The sequence below is a fragment of the Apium graveolens genome, chromosome 11 (genome assembly GCF_009905375.1).
Source record: "Apium graveolens cultivar Ventura chromosome 11, ASM990537v1, whole genome shotgun sequence".
NCBI classification, from domain to species: domain Eukaryota; kingdom Viridiplantae; phylum Streptophyta; class Magnoliopsida; order Apiales; family Apiaceae; genus Apium; species Apium graveolens.
In genome coordinates, this window is record NC_133657.1 from 50,848,667 (window position 1) to 50,868,233 (window position 19,567).

Consider the following 19,567-nt stretch of genomic DNA (forward strand, 5'->3'; position numbering starts at 1 on the left):
TGGTTTATGCCTTCTGTGGGGCACTTGGGACGCAATGGACCCGTGACACTTTTAATAGCAATGAAAATATGCATGCTGCCGGATGTAAGTCTTTTATTTTAGCTTTATTTTGTTGCTTTAACCTTTATTGTCTGCTTGTATCCGGGATTGATATCTTGTTGTTTCTTTTTCAAGTATTCCCAAGTTAATTCCTTATCCCCCGAACATGTCTGCTCAGCTCAAGGATTTGTCAGCCAAGCTGTGAAGGATTGGAGGAGTGACGAGTGTGGATCTCGGGAAGAAGAAGGTTGGTGAGGGCGAAGATACAGCCCGGAAGGTGGCGTCGTCCCGTCCGGGGAGGACCACGATCGTGATCAACGGGACGCGACAAGGGTCCCAGCACCCCGGAAGAGGAAGAGTGCCCCTGCAGGTTCCGGGGAAAAAGGAGGAGAAGGGTTCGAGGGCCATGTTTCCAAGAAAGCTGCTGTTGAGCTGGCCCCGGATACCCCGGAAACCCTGAAGGCCTTGCTGGCTAGCTTTACTCCAGAGACTCGCCGGAAGGAGCTCTTTGAGAATTACGCCAGCACAGCCGAAAGGAAGAAGTACAGAAAGGAGCCCCTCGACGACTTCCTGTTCGGACTTCAGGAGGAGATTACCGCTGTAAGTTCTTTTCTTGTAATATTTTGGTTTTACACTTGCCTTTTTTCTGTATCTGTATCATCTAAATGTGATGTGTAATAATTTCAGGCTAACTTCCGGGTTGCTGGATTGGTTTGCATAACCCGAAGCCTACAGGCGAAGGCTGATGCTGCCGAGGTTAATAAGATTGAAACTGAGAAGCTGTCCCGGGAGGTGAAGAACTTGAAAGAGGCGAATGCGAAGGAGGCCGCTGCACATAAGAAGCTTCTTGATGAGATCCGGGAGAGACAGGACCGGGTGGAGGCTTCTGTCCGGGAAATGAGGGTTGAAAACAAAAAGCTGAAGGACGAGCTCGCTGCCCGTCCCACTCCTGAAGAGGCTCTAGCTGGGTTCCGGGGTACTCCGGCGTATTATGAGGAGCTGAACGACAAAGCTCTGGAGAAGATCCAGATTTGCTGGAGGGTTCCCTCTAAGTACCTCGGTGAGAATCCTCAGGGCACGATTGATGTCTTCCTAGAGAAGTACATCGAGGAGGAGACTCGGATGGAGCAGGAAGCAGAAGCCATCCTGGCAAGGGATTCTGGTACTGGAACTTCCAGCAAGCCCCTCCTTTTCCCGGATCTCCACTCGCCCAGCAGCTTCCGATTTCAGAAGGTGATCCGGAGCAGCCTCCCTCTCCTCCTGCCGAGCCTACAGTAGAAGCTTGAAGATTTTGCCATTTGTTGGCATGTAATTTCCGTTTCCTTGTTTTTAGTTTATGCAATTCCGAACTGAGCCTTTTGGCTTTTTTAACTTGTCTATAATCTGAATGATTTCGATTTGCCCCCCGGGGTAGTTTAATATGATTGTGCTTTTCTTTCTTTCCTTTCTTATTGACTTGCATATGAGAATTTCTAACTTAGGAAGTTAAGAATTTTCCTAAGTACTCATGGGCTGTGTTTTTGCAGACCCCGGGGTGGGGTAAAATTTTTAACTTATAAAAATTTTCTAAGTGCTTATGGGTTGAGTTTTTATAGGACCCCGGGTAGGGGTAAATTTCCATTTAATAGAAATTTTCTAAGTACACATGGGCTGTGTTTATGCGGACCCTGGGACGGGGTAAAATAGAAATTTTCTAAGTACACATGGGCGGTGTTTATGCGGACCCCGGGACGGGGTAAAATAGAAATTTTCTAAGTACACATGGGCTGTGTTTTTAAATTTGATGGTAAATAAATAAGCAACATAATGAAATTGATTCAAACTATGGAACGGTTAAATTAGAGTTTTTCATTTAAATTGAAAGCAAAAATTACATTCTGGGGTGGATGAGAATAGCATTTACATCAAAATATCACAGTATAGATGTAGAAATGTTCCCAGAATGTGCACCTTTCTCTTATTGGTAGAACTTCCTTAACCGGGTTCTGTGTCAGGTGTTGGGGACCTCGGTCCCGCTGAGGTAGTTCAGCTTGTAAGTTCCCGGCCGGAGCACTTCCTTGATTATGTAGGGGCCTTCCCAGTTCGGCTGCAGTTTCCCTTGGTTAGTTGGGTCCGAAGCTTCAGTGTCCCGGAGTACTAGATCTCCCACCGTATATTCCCTTATCTTGGCCTTCTTTGCAAAATAAAGCTTTGTTTTTTCCATGTAACTTTCCATTTTTTCTACAGCCTGGTCTCTTACTTCATCCAAGAGTTCCAGATTGGTTTAAGGCCTTCTATGTTGGAGACTTCATCAAAGTTGACCACTCTATGAGAAGGGGACCCTGTTTATACTGGTAGCCGAGCCTCGGTGCCATAGGCGAGTTAAATGGAGTCTCACAGGTTCCAGTCCGGGAGGTGGTTCTGTAGGACCATAAGACCTTCGGGAGCTCGTCTAGCCAGTTCTTCTTAGATTCTTCCAACCTTTTTTCCAAACCTCGGAGTATGGTTCTGTTAGTGACCTCTACTTGTCCGTTTCCCTGGGGATGGGCTACGGATGCTTTCTTATGCTTTATCACAAGCTCTTTCAAATATGCTTCGAAGTCTGAACCGACAAACTGCGGGCCATTATCCGAGATTAAAACCATCGGAATCCCGAACCTCATCACAATTGAATCCACGAAATTGATGCAGTCTTGCTGATTGATGGTTCTCATGGCCTTGGCCTCTGCCCACTTAGTCATATAATCAATCTCCACCGGCACATAATGCAGATCCCCCTTCGCTCGAGGGAAAGGACCCATGATGACAATTCCCCAAACTGCGAATGGGATCGGGGAGAGGACTGACCCGGGCAGGCTTGGATTTTACTTTGGCACTGAACTTTTGGCATTTGCTGCATTTCTTCACATAGGCAATTGCATCGGCGTGGATGGTGGGCCAATAGTAGCCCTGTCTGATGACTTTGTAGGCTAGAGCTTTAGCGGCTAAGTGATCTCCGCAGATTTCCTCGTGTACCTCCCGAAGACAATAATATGCCTTGTCCGGGTCAACACATTTTAGAGTCGGGGAAGAGAAGGTTCGCATGTATAGCTTATTATCTTCTAGAAAGAAATGGGAAGCCTTATATTTGAGGTAGCGTACCTTGTTTTGGTCTTCTGGCAGGGTCCCATCCTTAAGATAAGCTATGTAAGGAGTCATCCAGTTGTCCGGGCTGCTAACGCATAAGACTTTGGGTCGGTCGGTGCTGGGTGCCCCGAGCTCCCCGAAGTAGACTGAGCTGCTTAAGTCTGAAGTATTCTGGATGAGCCTGGACATCTCGTCTGCCTTCGTGTTTTCTTCTCTGTTTATTTACAAGATGGTTGGGTCCGGGATGGTTTCCAGGATAGCCCTCACCATTTCCTGATATCGAGCCAGCTTGGGGTCCTTCACAATATATTCACCGTTGGTCTGTCTTACCATAATTTGAGAATCACTATAGATGGTTAAACGCTTTACCCCAAGGGATTTGGCTAGCCTGAGTCTGGAGAGGAGAGCTTCATATTCAGCCTGGTTGTTTGTTGCTTTGAAAGCGAAGGTTATGGCTTGCTGGATTGTGAATCCGCCCGGGCTGGAAAGGATCAGGCCAGCCCCGGACCTCTCGGCTGTTGCCGAACCATCAACATATAATGTCCAAGTATTTCGGTTGCTAGTCTCCTTTTCTTCTCCGGATTGGATTTTAGGTGTCTCTGGGACTTCGGGAAAGGTGCATTCCATGACGAATTCGGCCAACGCCTCGGCTTTTATAGTTGTCCTTGGGACAAATTTGATGTTGAACTGGCTCAATTCAATCGCCCAATTGACCAATCTCCTGGAGGCATCTGGCTTATGGATGATTTTCCGAAGTGGTTGATTAGTGATCATCCTGATTTCCCGGCCTTGGAAATATTGCCTTAGCTTCCTGCTCGAGTGCACAAGAGTCAGGGCGAATTTCTCCAAGTTTGGGTACCGGGTTTAAGCGTCCTTCAGGACTTGACTTACATAGTATATCAGGCTTTGTGAACCGTTTTCCTCCCGGATGAGTGCAGAGGATACCGCTCTTTCTCCGGCTACAATATAGAGATAAAGAGGCTCACCGGGCTTTGCTTTTAAAAGAATAGGCGGGTTCATCAGATGTCGTTTGACTTCCTCAAACGCTGTTTGGCAATCCGGGGTCCATTCGATCAGCTTTTTGTTCCGGGCTCCTTTTAACAGCTCAAAGAAAGGCAAGCACCTTTCTGCCAATTTTGGGATAAATCTGCGAAGGGCTGCCAAGCATCCTGCGAGCTTCTGAATATCCTTTTGAGTTTGGGGGACTGTCATTTCCATTATAGCTTTGATCTTTTCCGGTTTGGCTTCTATTCCCCGTTCACTGACCAGAAAACCAAGAAACTTCCCAGAGGGGACCCCGAAAGCGCATTTTTCCGGGTTCAGCTTCATGTTATACTTCCTCAAATTGTCAAAGCATTTCTTGAGGTCCTCGACGTGATCCGGGATTGTGACTGACTTAGAGATCATATCATCGAAAAAAGATTCCATGTTCCTGCCCAGTTGACTTTTGAAAATGGTATTCATCATTTTCTGGTACGTTGCCCCGACGTTGATTAATCCGAACGGCATCATAATAAAAGCGTAGACAGCCCGGTGTGTAATGAACGCCATCTTCGTGATATCTGCCGGATTTATTTTGACTTGGTTGTACCCCGAAAAAACATCCATGAAGCTTAGCATAACATGGCCCGAAGTTGCGTCTATTAGCTGGTCAATGTTGGGTAAGGGGTAGGAGTCTTTAGGACACGCCGAATTGAAACTGGTGTAATCAACGCACATTCGCCACTTTCCGTTGGGCTTCTTGACTAGCACCACATTTTCTAGCCAATCCGGATACTTAATTTCACAGATAATATCTGCCTTCAACAATTTTTCAACCTCTTGATCGATTTCCTGCTGCCTTTCCGGGGCAAAGTTTCTTCGTTTTTGCTTGATTGGTCTTTGTTTTGGATCTACATCCAGGCTGTGCATCGCCACAGATTCATCAATCCCCGGCATGTCTTCTGGGGTCCAGGCGAATACATCAGCGTATTCTTCCAATAGATCAATAAGCTGTTTTTGGAAGGTGGTTTCCAGGCCTTTGCCGACTTTGATCTTCCGGGTGGGGTTCCCGGGTTCCAACTCTACTTCAATTGTCTACTGGGAAGGTTCGACCTTTGTCTTCTCCTTGTTTTCCACAAATTTCTGGATCCGGGCGTCAGCGTTGGTTACGTTGTACCCGGAGTCTTCAATCACATTCACGTCCAATCTGGCCCTTTTACTGAGATGTTCTCGATGCTTTTTTCTGCTTTGTCCCTTGGGTAGGGACATTATCTTTTTCCTGTTCTCCGATTCTATTTCTGTCATGACCAAGGCTTGACCATAGCATCTCCCTGCCATCTCCCTGTCTCCTTTCAATTCTCCGACGCCTCCCAGGGTGGGGAATTTGAGCTTTAAATGAATAGTTGAGGGGATTGCCCCGAGTTTGGTGATGATGGGCCTTCCAAGGATCATATTGTATGATGAGGTTGCGTTTATCACGTAGAACTTCATCATACGAGAGACCTGTTAGGGTGTAGTTCCAAAGATAATAGGAAGATAAATGGCGCCCCAGATTGGAATCATTATGTTTCCAAATCCGTACAAGGGATCTTCAAGACAGGGTTCCATTCGGAGGTGGCCGAGCTCCATCATGTTAAGTGTGTGTTCGAATACAATATTAGCAGAGGAACCATTATCAACTAAAATTCTTTTGAACTCATTATTTGCGACATCCAGGGTTACCACCAATGCCAAATTGTAATCCGGATCTAGTCCCTCATAATCAGAGTAATAGAAACATATTGGCTCGTCTTCCAAAGGCTGAATCATCATGACGTCCTTCTCTGGGTCCGGGCTCCGAGGTGGAGAAGCTGTGCCTCCAAAGACAACATTCACCACATTTTTTCCGCTTCCCGGGGCCCTGTCTTTGTCATTCGACCTCCTTTGAAGATACTGATTCATGTTTCCCTTCTTGATATGGTCTTCTATGAACATCTTGAGAGAGAAACAGTATTCTGTGGTATGGCCATGATCTTCATGGTAGCCGCAATGCTTGTCCCGGGCCCTGTTCTCGAGAGGTGCTAGTAAAGCTTTCGGTGGATAATAAAATGGCTTACCCTTGACTTCGCGCAAAATATCGGCCCGGGGCCGGTTGAGGGGGGTCCACTCGGGCTCCATCTTGGGCTCTCTGTTAGCCTTAGGCTTTCTTTCATTCTTTCTCGGTTCAACGTAACTTTCCCGGGGTAGGGTTCCCCGGGATTGTTGAATGTAGTTGGCCTGTCTGTCCAGTTTGTATCTTTTGTCTTTTCGGGACGACGAGCGATGCTCCGGGGACTCGTCATCATCATGTATTCTCCGATTCATTTTCATTGAATTGAGAAAATCATTTTCCTTTATGAACTTTGATGCCAAGGCATAAGCAGACGTCAGGCTCTGGGGTTCTCTGTGAATCAAATCTTTTACGTATCCTTCGCAGGATATTGCATGCAAGTTTCTCCGAAAGATGTTTACTGCTTCCTTTTCTTCTAAGTTGGAGAGTTGATTGACTACTTCCTGGAATCTCTTGATAAACTCGGGGAGGGACTCCTTGCTTCTTTGCTGGATTGTCACCAAATGACACATCTGTAGCTCGTTCATTCGGTTGGCCCTGAACCTTTTTAAGAATATCTCCCGGAAGTCTTTCCAGGAGTCCACACTCCGGGATGATATTCGGCTGAACCATTTCTGAGCTCCCCCTTTGAGTGTTGACGGGAAGAACCGACACCTTGTTAGGTCACTATAATCATAAATATTGGAGATTTGCTCGAAGTAGTTCAGATGTTCCTCGAGGTCAGCTAGTCCATCAAAAGAATCAAAATTGAAGTGTTTGAGCCCTGATTCTCTGGGGGTAGATTCCAACTTTCTGGTTAATGGGCTGGCTGCCGCACCCACTTCCATATCGCCTTCTACTTTCCTCTTGAGATCCTGAAGAGCTCGAGCCATTTGTTCTTGCTTGGACTCCTTTTCGGGCTCCGAATCGGAAGAAACATGAATTCGGTATGCCTTTCTTTTTAGCTTTGCCTCTTCCTCCCGGATTCACTTTTCAATAGCTTCTTTGGCTTTGGCTTCTTCTTCCTTCCGGATTCTCTCTCGAAAGGCAGCTCTCTTTATTTCATCCCTGGCATCCTCTGATGGTTTCTTCAAGTTCTTTGAAATCCGATCAAAGACGGATCCCCGGGATTCCCCGGACTGTTCTTGCTGATCCCCTGGGCGGGTCTCAGGTTCGGCGTTATGTTTTTCCTTCCACAGGTCCATCGCAGCTCGTATCTGATCCGGGGTCATGTTTCCCCAGGGGTCGGCTGAGGTTCCAGTATGCTTGTGGGCAGCTCTCTCAATGACTATTCTCTGATCTCCTGGTTGGAGATTTTGAAAGGGAGTCTGGGTGATGGGGGGCCCTTCATCCACATCTTCCATCTCCCCGTCCCTGGGTTGGGGCGGAGGTGGAAGGAAAGAAGTAGAAGTAGCCGCTTTGCTCTTTCTTGTAGTCATGGTTATTTAACAATACCACAAATTTATAGTAATATAACTTATAAAAAATGAATCTGAGAGATTGGAAGTGGCGTTCTTACTGAGAAGTGGTATTTTGAGTTGCTGGGTGGGGTAGGAGTTGCGGATATGAACAGCACAGGTCGGAGGTTCGGCCCCTCCATCTAGCGCCAATGATAATCCCAGTTCGCCCCGGGGTCTTCTCCTTGCTTGGCCCGGACTCAAGCTCCGTTTTAGCAGAAATGACGGCGGCGTGCGGTGTAGCTGTAAGGTGGCAACCTACAAAATAGAACCGGAGGGGGGTGGCGTCCCCGCGACACATTCGGTGTGAGAATGAGAAAGGGTTTTGAAGGAGTAAAGGGGCAAAACGGGAATTATGCAAGTGTTTTTATGGTGTGTACGCGTGTGTGTATATGTAAGTATATGTGAGAGAGAGTGTAACCTGTAACCTTCCTTTTGTCCTGCTTTTTATAGGCCTCCTATTAGGGTTTAGGGGTTTGTACCTTTTAATCTGGACCGTAGGTGTGTCTTTTGGACTATAGGGCATGTGGACGTCTGGGATGCGCCAAAGTATTATCGAATCCGGACCATAGGAATGTTCAAGATCCGGGGTACCTGGACGGTGGTGATGTTGCCACGCGTCCTGGGATCTCCATGGTTAAAACTGGGTGCTTTATGGGCTTTTCTTATTGGGCCCTGGGCCTTTGTTATTGGGCCTGTATTAATATAGGCTATCTATTCCAGCGTCTAAGAAAATTACGCAAATAAAAACTAAAATATTACATGTACACAACTCTACTTAACTCACTTAATCAATTCCTAAAATTATGAAATATGTACAAGAATGGTTCCACTGTATAATTCACTCCCACTATTTGTATGTAAATTAGAAATACTAGTCTGGTATAATAAGATAAGAGCATCTCCAAGGGAGAGCACCTGTTAGCAATAATATCTATGTGGCAACCCTAATTTTAAAAATATAAATAATATGTAAAAAAACAGTACTCCAAGGAAGATACCTGTTAGGTAAAATTTTAGATGCCGAGAAAAAGGCACGCTACATTTGTTGAATGAATGACTGTCATTGTGGCGCCCCAAAACCCGGGGTCAGGAGTCTCGGAAGCCACGCTATCTAAACTCACACAACTCACACTACAATATGTAAATACTCACGCTTTACGACCCCACACTTAACACACACACACTACAGGTTATTGTCTTGGAAACGAACCATCATTACTAGAGAAATTTTATTACAACCCAAATGTAATTAGTCTTACCGGGGGTGACCTTTAAGTAAGGTTAATCCATCGGCCGAATATACGCTTCTTATTTCTTATTTTATATAAACCATACTTATAAATAAGCCGAACTATAAACAACTGAAAACTAATCCAGCTTATTCCGACTACCTGAGGTACTGCACCAAACAATCTACGGAACAGCTGTCCATTCCCTACCCGTTTCCTGACTGTGGTTCTCATGGCAGGCATCTTGATTCACTGTTGTGTTGTGTCAATTTAAGAAAACAAGTGTGAGCTAAGATGCTCAGCATAATAATGTACAGTATGAAAATGACTGTATAATAATATCATATATTATATATATGTTTTATTTAAAAGTAGATTTCTCGGTGTCCCACACCTTCTTATGAGAATAATTCTTTTAAGAGGTTTTTATAACCTGCGAATACCTTAATAGTAATCCCAGCACCTAGGTTTGGGTTACGGTATTGCATATCAATTCCAATTGGAAGATTTTGGACATCTTACAGGAGCCACCGCATACGATGATCAGTCGTCCTACGGAAAGTAACCTTCTTTACTAGTAAAAGGACTAATACCGTCATCTCTCGGGTATCACCCTGGCCGCATTCGGGATACTTCATAAGTTCCTGAGTACACAAAGTACCTTCGCCTGCGGTACCTTTGGTAGCCCATCCAGCACACGTAGTACCAGAGTCTACCCCTCCATTGTCCTTCAACAGAATTCTATCCATCCCGGGAACTTGAACCACATCGAAGTTCCCCAAGCATTTTGCTTGTTGATAGAGATTATTTATCTTTTTAGAATATAAGTGTATATATATGTATATACGTACTTCCGAGAATTTCGGAGGAAGTACTAGGGATGTGAGTTGACCGTTGTCAACAGATAATTAATAAGGGGAAAAGTTTCTTCTTGAAACTATATTCAATATAATAATAAGTCGGGATAATATTCACCGACGATCTGAAATTATTCGAATGATACTTCTAAATCAGAAGGTATATCAGGATCTATGATCTTTAAATCAATAACAATCCTTAAATAAATAATCATTAATTAAATAGTAGTCTATAAATAATTAAATGATAATTGATATTCATCATACCTCGAATGAGTTATTCTTTTAAAAGATTTATTTAAATAGTGTTCCTCAACTAGTTTGTGTTTACATAATTAATAACCTATAATGATTAATCGGGTTTGAAATAAATAACGTTGAAGTATACTACTCCTATAATAAAGGAATACGTATATAATATTTAATATCCGAATCAATAAAATATAGTTGAGGGAATATGCTCATTGGGAAATCGTTTTAAAAGTTCGAGGTGTTTTAATGTTTCGTAAGTGGACGATGAGTCCCTTTAAAACGTACTATTATGGACTTATATCCATCCTATAATATCTCCGGAACGATTCCCGGGTTTTATCTTAAATCCCGACCGACCCTCGGTCTTCTATCATACATTACGCTTAAAGCGAAATAACATTTCACGATATATACTTATCGTACAATATCGCTATATCATGCGAAAATTCAAAACTACGTATCATTGAAAACATAGTATATATGCGATGATAGTAAAATAATCTTTTCACAACACAACAGTAAAATGGAGTTGGGTTTGTAAACTTGCCTGGGTATCTCGAGGTGGAGGATGCTCTAGGTTCCGCTCGGAAATCTATAACCATAAACACATTTCATTTCGTTAGGTTCCGTCCTAATTCACGGTAATTTGCACTAATGCGCTACTCATTATACACCCTCTCAACTCATACTACCCTTAACATTTCTTTTAAGTCATAAACACTTTATGGTCACTTCATTTTCCTAAGTATCTTGAGTTCATTCTCATTATCGTTGTCGGCTCCGCTTAAGAATTCTTACGATTTCTACTCGCGCGGTCTCGGCTCCGACATTTTTATAAAATTGAGAAATCATTATTTTCACTTAAAATTTTTATGACAGTTAGGCAACTTCACATGTTACTCTCTGTAAAAATTTCATGATTTATCAATACTTGTAAGTCTATCCATTATATTTTCAAAGTTCGTGATTTGTAGCAGTTTTTGTCGCATAAAACACTTTTACTAAAACGATCATAACTTTTGATCCGTAAATCGGAATTAAGCGATTCAAGCGCCTAAACGATCCATATAATATTTTCTATCTTAAAAAAAGTTATTTCTCAAGAATCTACAGTTTACAACTTCTAGACTTTCTGCAGAAACTTAAAGTTACGGTTTGTTGTTTTTAACGACGTTACGTTTACGATCGGGGTTTCGTTTATGCCTTAACTATCAACACAACCACCAACAATCATCATATCATCATCAACACACAAACTCCTCTCAAGAAAATTATGTTCTTGAGGCAACAACAACCAACCTTAAATCTACTTAACTTAATCATCAAGATTTCATAAACAACACTTAGTAAGCTAGGTTTACTAACACCCACTAAATGGATCTTAAACATGAACCTTAAATAAAGTTAGGCCAAAGATTTTTACCTTTATTGAAAGCTTGAGATGTGTTCTTGAGGATGGTGGAGGCTTGGAAGTGCTTGGTATGATTTTTGGAACCTAAAACCACCATTAAAATCAAGAAACCAAAGAGAGGTTACTATTCACACTATTCACTAGTGAGTTTCTTGAATTTATTCCACCCATCAAACCTTGATAAAAAGAGATTAAAGATTTTTATTACCTTAGTTTAGTTGCTAGGAGGCTTGGGAAATAATTGTGGGATTTTACAAGAACTAGAGCTTGGAGTTTTGAATTGCAATTCCTTCTTTTCCTTCAAATAGCCGAATGGAAGAAAAAAATGGGGGTGGGGGGGGGGGGTATTTATAGCACTTGGTTGCTTCTCTTGGATGAATTCTAGGTTGCTTCTTGGAAGGTGACTTGATATCTTTGCAAGTTGATCTTTATTCTTCCTAGGATAGCTTTGGTTTATTCCTTGTCTCCAAATCCATGGACAAATCTTTGTAGCTTGCTAGATTACAAGCTAAACTACAAGGTTAGCTCCTTAGCACACTTTTTGCTAGCTAGCTTGGTCATCCTAGGGTTAGCTTACTATTTGATGAAGTAACCATGGTTACTTTCTTACCATGGTTTAGTTAGTGCGTTACGTTTAATTAATCGTTTACGCGTTCGCTCGGTTACTTAAACGTTCTCCGCAATACTTATTCGTAAATGGTTCGCAATGTAATTCTTTTTGTATTTATTCCTTATATTTTTTTATTTATCCTAATTGAATATAAATCCGTAGGATTTTAATCTCGTAATTATATTGTGATTCCCATAGTCCTTGATAAGTCGTAATTACGGTTGTTTTTCAAAGTTCGTTTTCTTCGAAAACTAATAGCGTTTACATACACTTATTTGGTACGTATAGTCGTAATATATATTCTGAAACTCATTTTCTTATGCACTATATAGTGTGGGCTCAAAAGTTTTCCCGTCTGTCAGGGTTACTATTCATTAAACGTTTTACAGGGTCTCAAAAATTCGAGTTATTACAGTCATCTATATTTGGGCCACGTCATTTCCCTCTACAATATTTCTCCCGCGGCTTATTTTCCCTCCACTGTACACCTTCCCGCTAGAACATCTGGCTTCATCAAATATATATAATTAAGGTTTCGGATTTTAGAATTGAGTGGAGTTTTACGAAAAATTACATTTATATATATAATAATTACATTTAATATATATATATATATATAATTACTAATTTAATTTTATATTTTAAGTTTATGTAATATTAATTGTAAAAATTTAATATCAAAAAGCTGTAAAAAATCATGTTAACCAATTTTATTAATTACTTATATAATTTTTTATTGTACATTTTTATATAAAAAACTATTAAAAATTACTTGGATAAAAAAAATTAGTTAAATATTTTATAATATATAAAAGTAATGTTTGTTAACTAATTTTTTTCATGATTTAAATATTATAATAACATCAGTAAATATTTTTACTTTATACGTATATATATTATTTCCACTTATATTTAAGTTAAAAAAAATTATTAATAATTTCTTACCAACCCTTTTTGATAAAACATAACTGTTAAAATTTGAAAATAACAATAACAACTGTTTTTTGAATATAACTAATCATTATAGCTAATACCACTGAAGCAGAATTACTTACAAGTTCATCAATTTTTACATAATATCTATTTTCTACTAATATAGCTAATGAATATAGCTACTCCCGTTGGAGATGCTGTAATCACCAAAGTTGATTCAGAGCAATTCAAGCACAGCGGTTACTCAAAAAAATAAAAACATACTACCTCCGTCCCTCTCATTTCTTTACAATTTTTTTCACATGTTCGACACGCATTTTAAGACAACTATAAAATATATATCTGTAATTTATTTTTAAAATTTTCTTTTTTTTGTATAAAAGTTTAAACATTATACTTTTATTTACAAGAAAAAAATTATAAAAAAAATATGTAACTACATTTAATAAGAGCATTAAAGTGCGTGCCGAGCCCCGTCCCCCAAGAATTGAGGGGGACGGAGGGAGTACATGATATATATCTATGTATGTATTATAATGAGAGAATAAAGGTGACTTGAATTTGTTATAGCCAAAGAGAGAGAGTGAAATCTGATGGCGTGGATGCTTAATTTATTATTTCATTCATTTGAAGCTCGCGTCAACATTTCACAATATTAAAAAACAGCTTACTAGTTTGTTAATATTTAAATAATTTTAAAATTTTGTTTATTCAATTATATTATAATTTTAATATATTTATATAAATATACAATAATTATAAATTTATAATAAAAATAATAAAAGAATTAGAAAGAAGCTTTGCTTAGTAGAATAATTTGTTGTCATAATTTAGCGCGATAAATACACTATATTTAATAATTTAGTAATTTAGTAGTTTAATATGTATATAATCCTATTTATTTTTATTTTTAATAACTAAACCAGGGGGATAATCGTTGAATCAAAATATATTTTATTTTAATTATAATATTATAGTATAAATTAAAAAAAAATAGATAGTACTTGAGCTGTAATTCGAGTCGGGTCCGGCTCCGCAATGATATAATGATGAAGCTTCGTAATACTATAAAGCCTAGGATATGCCCAATCCTAGGGCTATTCACGGACCGAGCTGTTCGTGAACAAACTCGAGCTCGGCTCATTAAGAGCTCGTTCGGCTCGGTTCGGCTCGTTAACAAACTCGAGCTCGAACTCAAACAGAAAAATTTGTTCGTTAAGCAAATCGAGCTCGAGCCGAGCTTTGGGTTGTTCGGCTCAAGTTCCGCTCGAGTTCGGCTCGGCTCGGCTCGAACTCGGCTCAGCTCAAGCTCGCTCGTTAAAATTCAAAAAAAAATTAATATATCCTGAATATTTTTATATAGGTATGATTTTTTTTTAAAAAAAATCCGACTTCACTTTATTTTTTCTTATCTTCTAACGATCATTTTGCAAATCATATGTGATATTTTTTTGACGTGATTTAGAAATTTTATATTTTAGTTTCTAATTTTAAAATGTGGCTTCATAATTATATTTTAGTTAAGATTTTTTAAATATTTTTCATCGATTCAACCGTATGGATGTCATAAAATATATATTTTAATGATATCACCAAAGTTTCACATCAAAATAATTTTATTTGATTTTCTATTTTACGGTCAAGCATTAGTTTGACTAGTAACGTTAACTAGTGTTTAGTCCAGATTTGTTATTTCGGTTATTTTAAAAGTACTTTATATCGATCCAACCGTATGGATGTCATAATATATTCATTTTATTGATATAACCAAAGTTACAGATCAAAATAATTTTATTTAGTTTGCTATTTTAACAGTCAAACATTAGTTTGACTAGGACTAGTAACTAGTGTTTAGTCCTGTATTAGTATCTCGACTTTTTTAAAATTATTTCTAATTGATCCAACCGTATGAATGTCAAAATAAATATATTTTAATGATATAACCAAATTTTCAGATCAAAATAATTTTATTTGTTTTGTTATTTTAACAGTCAAGTATTAGTTTGACTATTACCGCTAACTATTGTTTAGTCCTGATTTGTTGTTTTGATTATTTTAAAAATACTTTATATTGATCCAACCGTATGGATGTCATACATATACATTTTATTGATATAACCAAAGTTACAGATCAAAATAATTTTATTTGGTTTGCTATTTTAACAGTTAAACATTAGTTTGACTAGTACTAGTAACTAGTGTTTAGTTCGTATTAGTATCTCGACTTGTTTAAAATTATTTCTAATTGATCCAACCGTATGGATGTCAAAATAAATATATTTTAATGATATAACCAAATTTTCAGATCAAACTAATTTTATTTGGTTTGTTATTTTAACAGTCAAGTATTGGTTTGACTATTACCACTAACTAGTGTTTAGTCATTAATTGGTGTTTCGATTTTTTTTAAAATATTTTCCCTCGATCCAACCGTATGGATATCAAGATATGTATATTTTAGTGATATAGCCAACATTTTAAAAAAAAATATTTGATAAGTTATTTTCACAGTCAAATATCGGTTGACCAGAATTTTTTCTGGCTCGGCTCGGCTCGTTTATGTTCGCGAACAAGCTCGTGTTCGGCTCGTTAGTTAACGAGCTCGAACTCGAACACGATTTTTGTTTGATAAAAAAGCTCGGCTCGGTTCGTCAGAAAAAAAAAATTAAAGCTAGACTCTGTTTGATCGAAACTCGGCTCGGCTCAGCTCGGTTCGTGAACAGCCCTACCCAATCCTCCCAGAAATAGATTATATCTTCATTTTCTCAGGACCACTTCAACATGTTTTTATTTAGGAAAATGGAGACGTCATGCTTATTTATTACTTTTATCACACCCTTAATAATGTAGGACATGTCATTCCTTACGTGTAAATTCTCAAAGAAATGTCGGAAATTTTTCCCATATTTTCCTATCAGTACCTTGTTCCACAGTGCGTTTTCGTCATGTGCACATTTACACCACAACTTTGCTAACATAGCAAGTTTTTTTAAGAGGTATGATGTCGAGCCCACATTTATCCTGGGATTGACATACTAGGTCCCATTTAAGCAAGTGCATTTTGCACATTGTCCTTTGAACCCCGGAGAAAATCTCGTCTAATCTTTTCCGTTATATAGATAACAGATGCAAGGATGATGAATAAATTGAACCAATACATATGTAAGCTATCCAAAACGGCTTTCAGTAGCACAAGCCTTCCTTCATTGAGATTTAGCTTAGCTTCTAATTTTTTAATTTATTCTTCATTCTAGAGACGAAAGGGTTCGATAAAGATGTAAACACGAATTGGAACCAATAGAGATACCCGGACAGTTAAAAGGTGTTAGGTCCTTAATACAACTGTAGAGGGGGTGAATACAGTTTATGCAGATAAATCAATTTAAGCACTCAACAGGATAAACAGTTTTCTATTGATTAATAAAAAATGATTACAAACTAATCTCACAAAAGATGAATAGATATCCTTGAGAGCTGTTAGGTTACACAAAAGATATATCAATACGTGACACATAAAGTGTTAACCTGATATGTGCTTATATACTGCACAGCTACACAATCAAATAAGGAATCATATTCCATTATAATAAGGAATCATAAAACATATTCTTAATTTGATTACTACTAGAAGTAAAGTCCTTCACCAGCTTGAATTCTACAAACTCTTTTCATCTTCGATATCTCCTGATCTTTAGCTATTGTGACTAAACACTGATGTCATTTACTGATCAGCAAATGCCGATGACAAATGTTGATGACAAATGTTGATGACGTCACCTTCTACTAAAGTCGGATATCAAATGTTGATAATAAACTCTGATAGTTTATAAACTGATATCATCAATTTATTCTAACAATCTCCCCTAACTTGTGCATTATGAAATATGGACAAGTTCTAAATTGGTGATGTCAAAACTATCCAAATGCAGAAATTTCAAACAAATAACAATCTTACAGTCAGTGCTTCTAAACTTTATCTTCAGTCTTGAACTTCAGTAAACTTAGTAGCTTCATCAAGGATTTTTCTTAGTAGTTGTCCTTCAAGAACATTTACATACATTTGCATTTGTTTTTTGATATTCTTGAGCTCTTCTGTAGTTTCATCATTCTGATAAACAGTTGCTCCGAGGTCATGTAAATTTGATTCTCCAAGTGCCAAATCATCCAGTTCCAGAAATCCAATCTTCTTCCCATCAGGGTTAAAAGTAAGAACTTCTCTTCCTAGAGACTTAACCACTTTGGCTCCTCTAGTAGGAATATCAACAGCATTTCCAGATTCATGAATATATTTTGGAACATAATTGGATTTGTATGTCATTCCTCTCTACTTCATGTGTACTAAGTTCTTCAAAAATTCAAACCATCTACCAGTAGTAGAGTTGGTTACCTTGAGTAAAGTACTGATTAATCCAACTCCTGCCATGGTTTATTCTTCAAATGCTCTTGAGTGAGCCTCAACCTCCTTCCATATTCCAGAAAATAGATCATTTTTTCACCAACTAGATCATTTACAATCTGAACTGATTTAATTCTCTTCAAATCTTTAAGTTTTGTGTTATCACCAATCTCTGTCAGATTTTCAGGTTTCCTTAAAATAAGAGCATCAACAACAACAAAAATCAGCATTTGAAAGACCCAAGCCACTTCTTCTACCATATCTTCTAGACTGAGAATTTTCATTATAGATTTTTTATAGTCTCAGAAGAATCTCTTACTGGTGCAGGTGTCTTACTTCCCCATAGTAGATTTTTCTTTTCTTCAAAGGTTAATTCTGGCATATCATAGTTTAAGTCCTCTGAATTAGGATTTGTAACTACAGCTTGCATTTTACTTGAAATGTCAACAACTTGAGTAGTATCAGAGGTTGTGACTGGTTGAGTTTCATCATTTGTTTCTTCTACAAGCATTGTCATAGGTTGTAATCAACTTTAATTTCTCAGCCCAATCAGCTCCAGGAATCATCTTTCTTCTTTTGTGGAACTGATTGACTTCTTCTTCTTGTATCTTCTGATCATCAACATCATCATGAGCTGCAACTACTGGATAGATTGGATCTATTAATGTTTGTGCTTTTGAACTCTTAGATAATGATTTCTTCTTGGACTTAGCTTTAGGCTTTGACTTTGACTTCTCACTAATCTTCTTCTACCCCTTATAACTCATGTCAGCATTTAAAATTGCTTGAGACCTTAAAGGCCCTTCAGCATCAGTTTGACCGACTTCCTTGATTACCACACCCTTTGTAGGTCTGCTACCAGAAATATCTTCAAAAGGTAAGACAACATCAGTATTTGTTGACTTCAAAGATTTGTACTCTTCTTCCAAAGGCCTAAGTTGTTCCATGTCAACTCCAGGATTTTCTCTTTCAAATATTCTTCTACTTACCTCAGAATCAAAATTTTGAATTTTTGGATCCTTGTAGAATAGAGTTGTTTTCTTCCCTTTTACTTTCAGAGCTTGTAGATACTGACTTTCTATAGCACCAGCTTCTATCTCCAGAATGCATTGGTCTTCATCAACATTTGTAACTTTCAGAGTTTGAGTTTTAGCCACAGTCAACTCTTTACTTTGCATAATCTTTGAGACTTGCCATTCAGATCTCCTCATTTCTCCACCTTGTCTAGATTGACTAGTGGTTTTAGATGTACCACTAGAACCAATTAGATCTCCACCATGTTTCCTCAAAACAAGCTCTTTCTTCTTACCATTACCACCAGCATCATGACCATCCTTGTCATCGGCATCTTTCAACTGGAGCTGCTTGCATTTAGATTTCAACACTTTCTCCCCCTTTTTGGCATCATCACCAAGTAGGAGGGTTACAATTAGCTCCATAGACTGTTGTACCTCATCCAATTTACTAGATATCTTATCTTGAGTAGCTTCCAACTTAACCTGGTTGGCTTCCATTTTGTCATGTCTAGCAATAAGAGGTGCTAATTGCTTCTGGATCTCCTTAGTTTTGATCAGCTTGGTTTTAAGAAAGGATTCCTTGAGTTTATCAACCTGAGTATTAGCCAGAGACTGAGTTGCAAAACTGATTTAACCAATAATGTAGAATCCTTGAGATTTGTCAGAATATCAGGATTGGCAATACTTTGCTCAGCTCTCTCCAGATGTTGAGAAGCATTAGCAACAGATATAGGATAAGAAGTATCCTTCCGGTTAGAATTCAATTCTGCATCATAAAACTTCCTATTGTTCTTAGCATCAAGCTCATCTAATCTCCTTTGCTTTTCATATCTAGGCATGTCTTCAGGAAATAAAAGCTCATCAAGATCCTTATCAGGATCTAAAGCTATATTAACATTCTCTCCATCATGAGAGTCACTCCCATGTACAAATTCATCATCAGCAACTGGCTCCTGGATAAACTGAGCTACTTCATCTTCAGCATCAATGTTTAATAAACCATCAGGAATTGGAGCTGTGTGAGAATCGGCTGCTTCAGAAACTGCCATGTCATCAGCATATAACTCTTGATCTTCAAGAATAGTGTCCATATGAGGTGGAGCTTCAGCATTTATCTCCAAAACCTCAGTACCAGTGGAGTGTTGTGGTGATTCTACAATGATGGGTTCATCTTGAATGGATTGTCCTGCATTTACATCAACAGCAGTGA

General features: G+C 38.9%; 3 protein-coding genes across 3 annotated transcripts; all 3 read right to left on the reverse strand.

Annotated features, from left to right (window-relative positions):
* Positions 1-2,312: 2,312 nt before the first annotated feature.
* On the reverse strand, positions 2,313-2,759 carry LOC141695489 (uncharacterized). The gene has a single exon (XM_074499730.1). The coding sequence runs from the start codon at positions 2,757-2,759 to the stop codon at positions 2,313-2,315; it is 447 nt and encodes a 148-aa protein (XP_074355831.1).
* Positions 2,760-2,763: 4 nt separating this feature from the next.
* Positions 2,764-3,333, reverse strand: LOC141695490 (uncharacterized). Its single transcript, XM_074499731.1, has one exon. The coding sequence runs from the start codon at positions 3,331-3,333 to the stop codon at positions 2,764-2,766; it is 570 nt and encodes a 189-aa protein (XP_074355832.1).
* A 1,887-nt stretch (positions 3,334-5,220) lies between these two features.
* On the reverse strand, positions 5,221-7,086 carry LOC141695492 (uncharacterized). Its single transcript, XM_074499734.1, has 2 exons — positions 5,779-7,086; positions 5,221-5,628 (listed from the first exon to the last, which is right to left on the reverse strand). Exons 1-2 carry the CDS (start codon positions 7,084-7,086, stop codon positions 5,221-5,223), a joined length of 1,716 nt encoding a protein of 571 aa, XP_074355835.1.
* Positions 7,087-19,567: the final 12,481 nt, after the last annotated feature.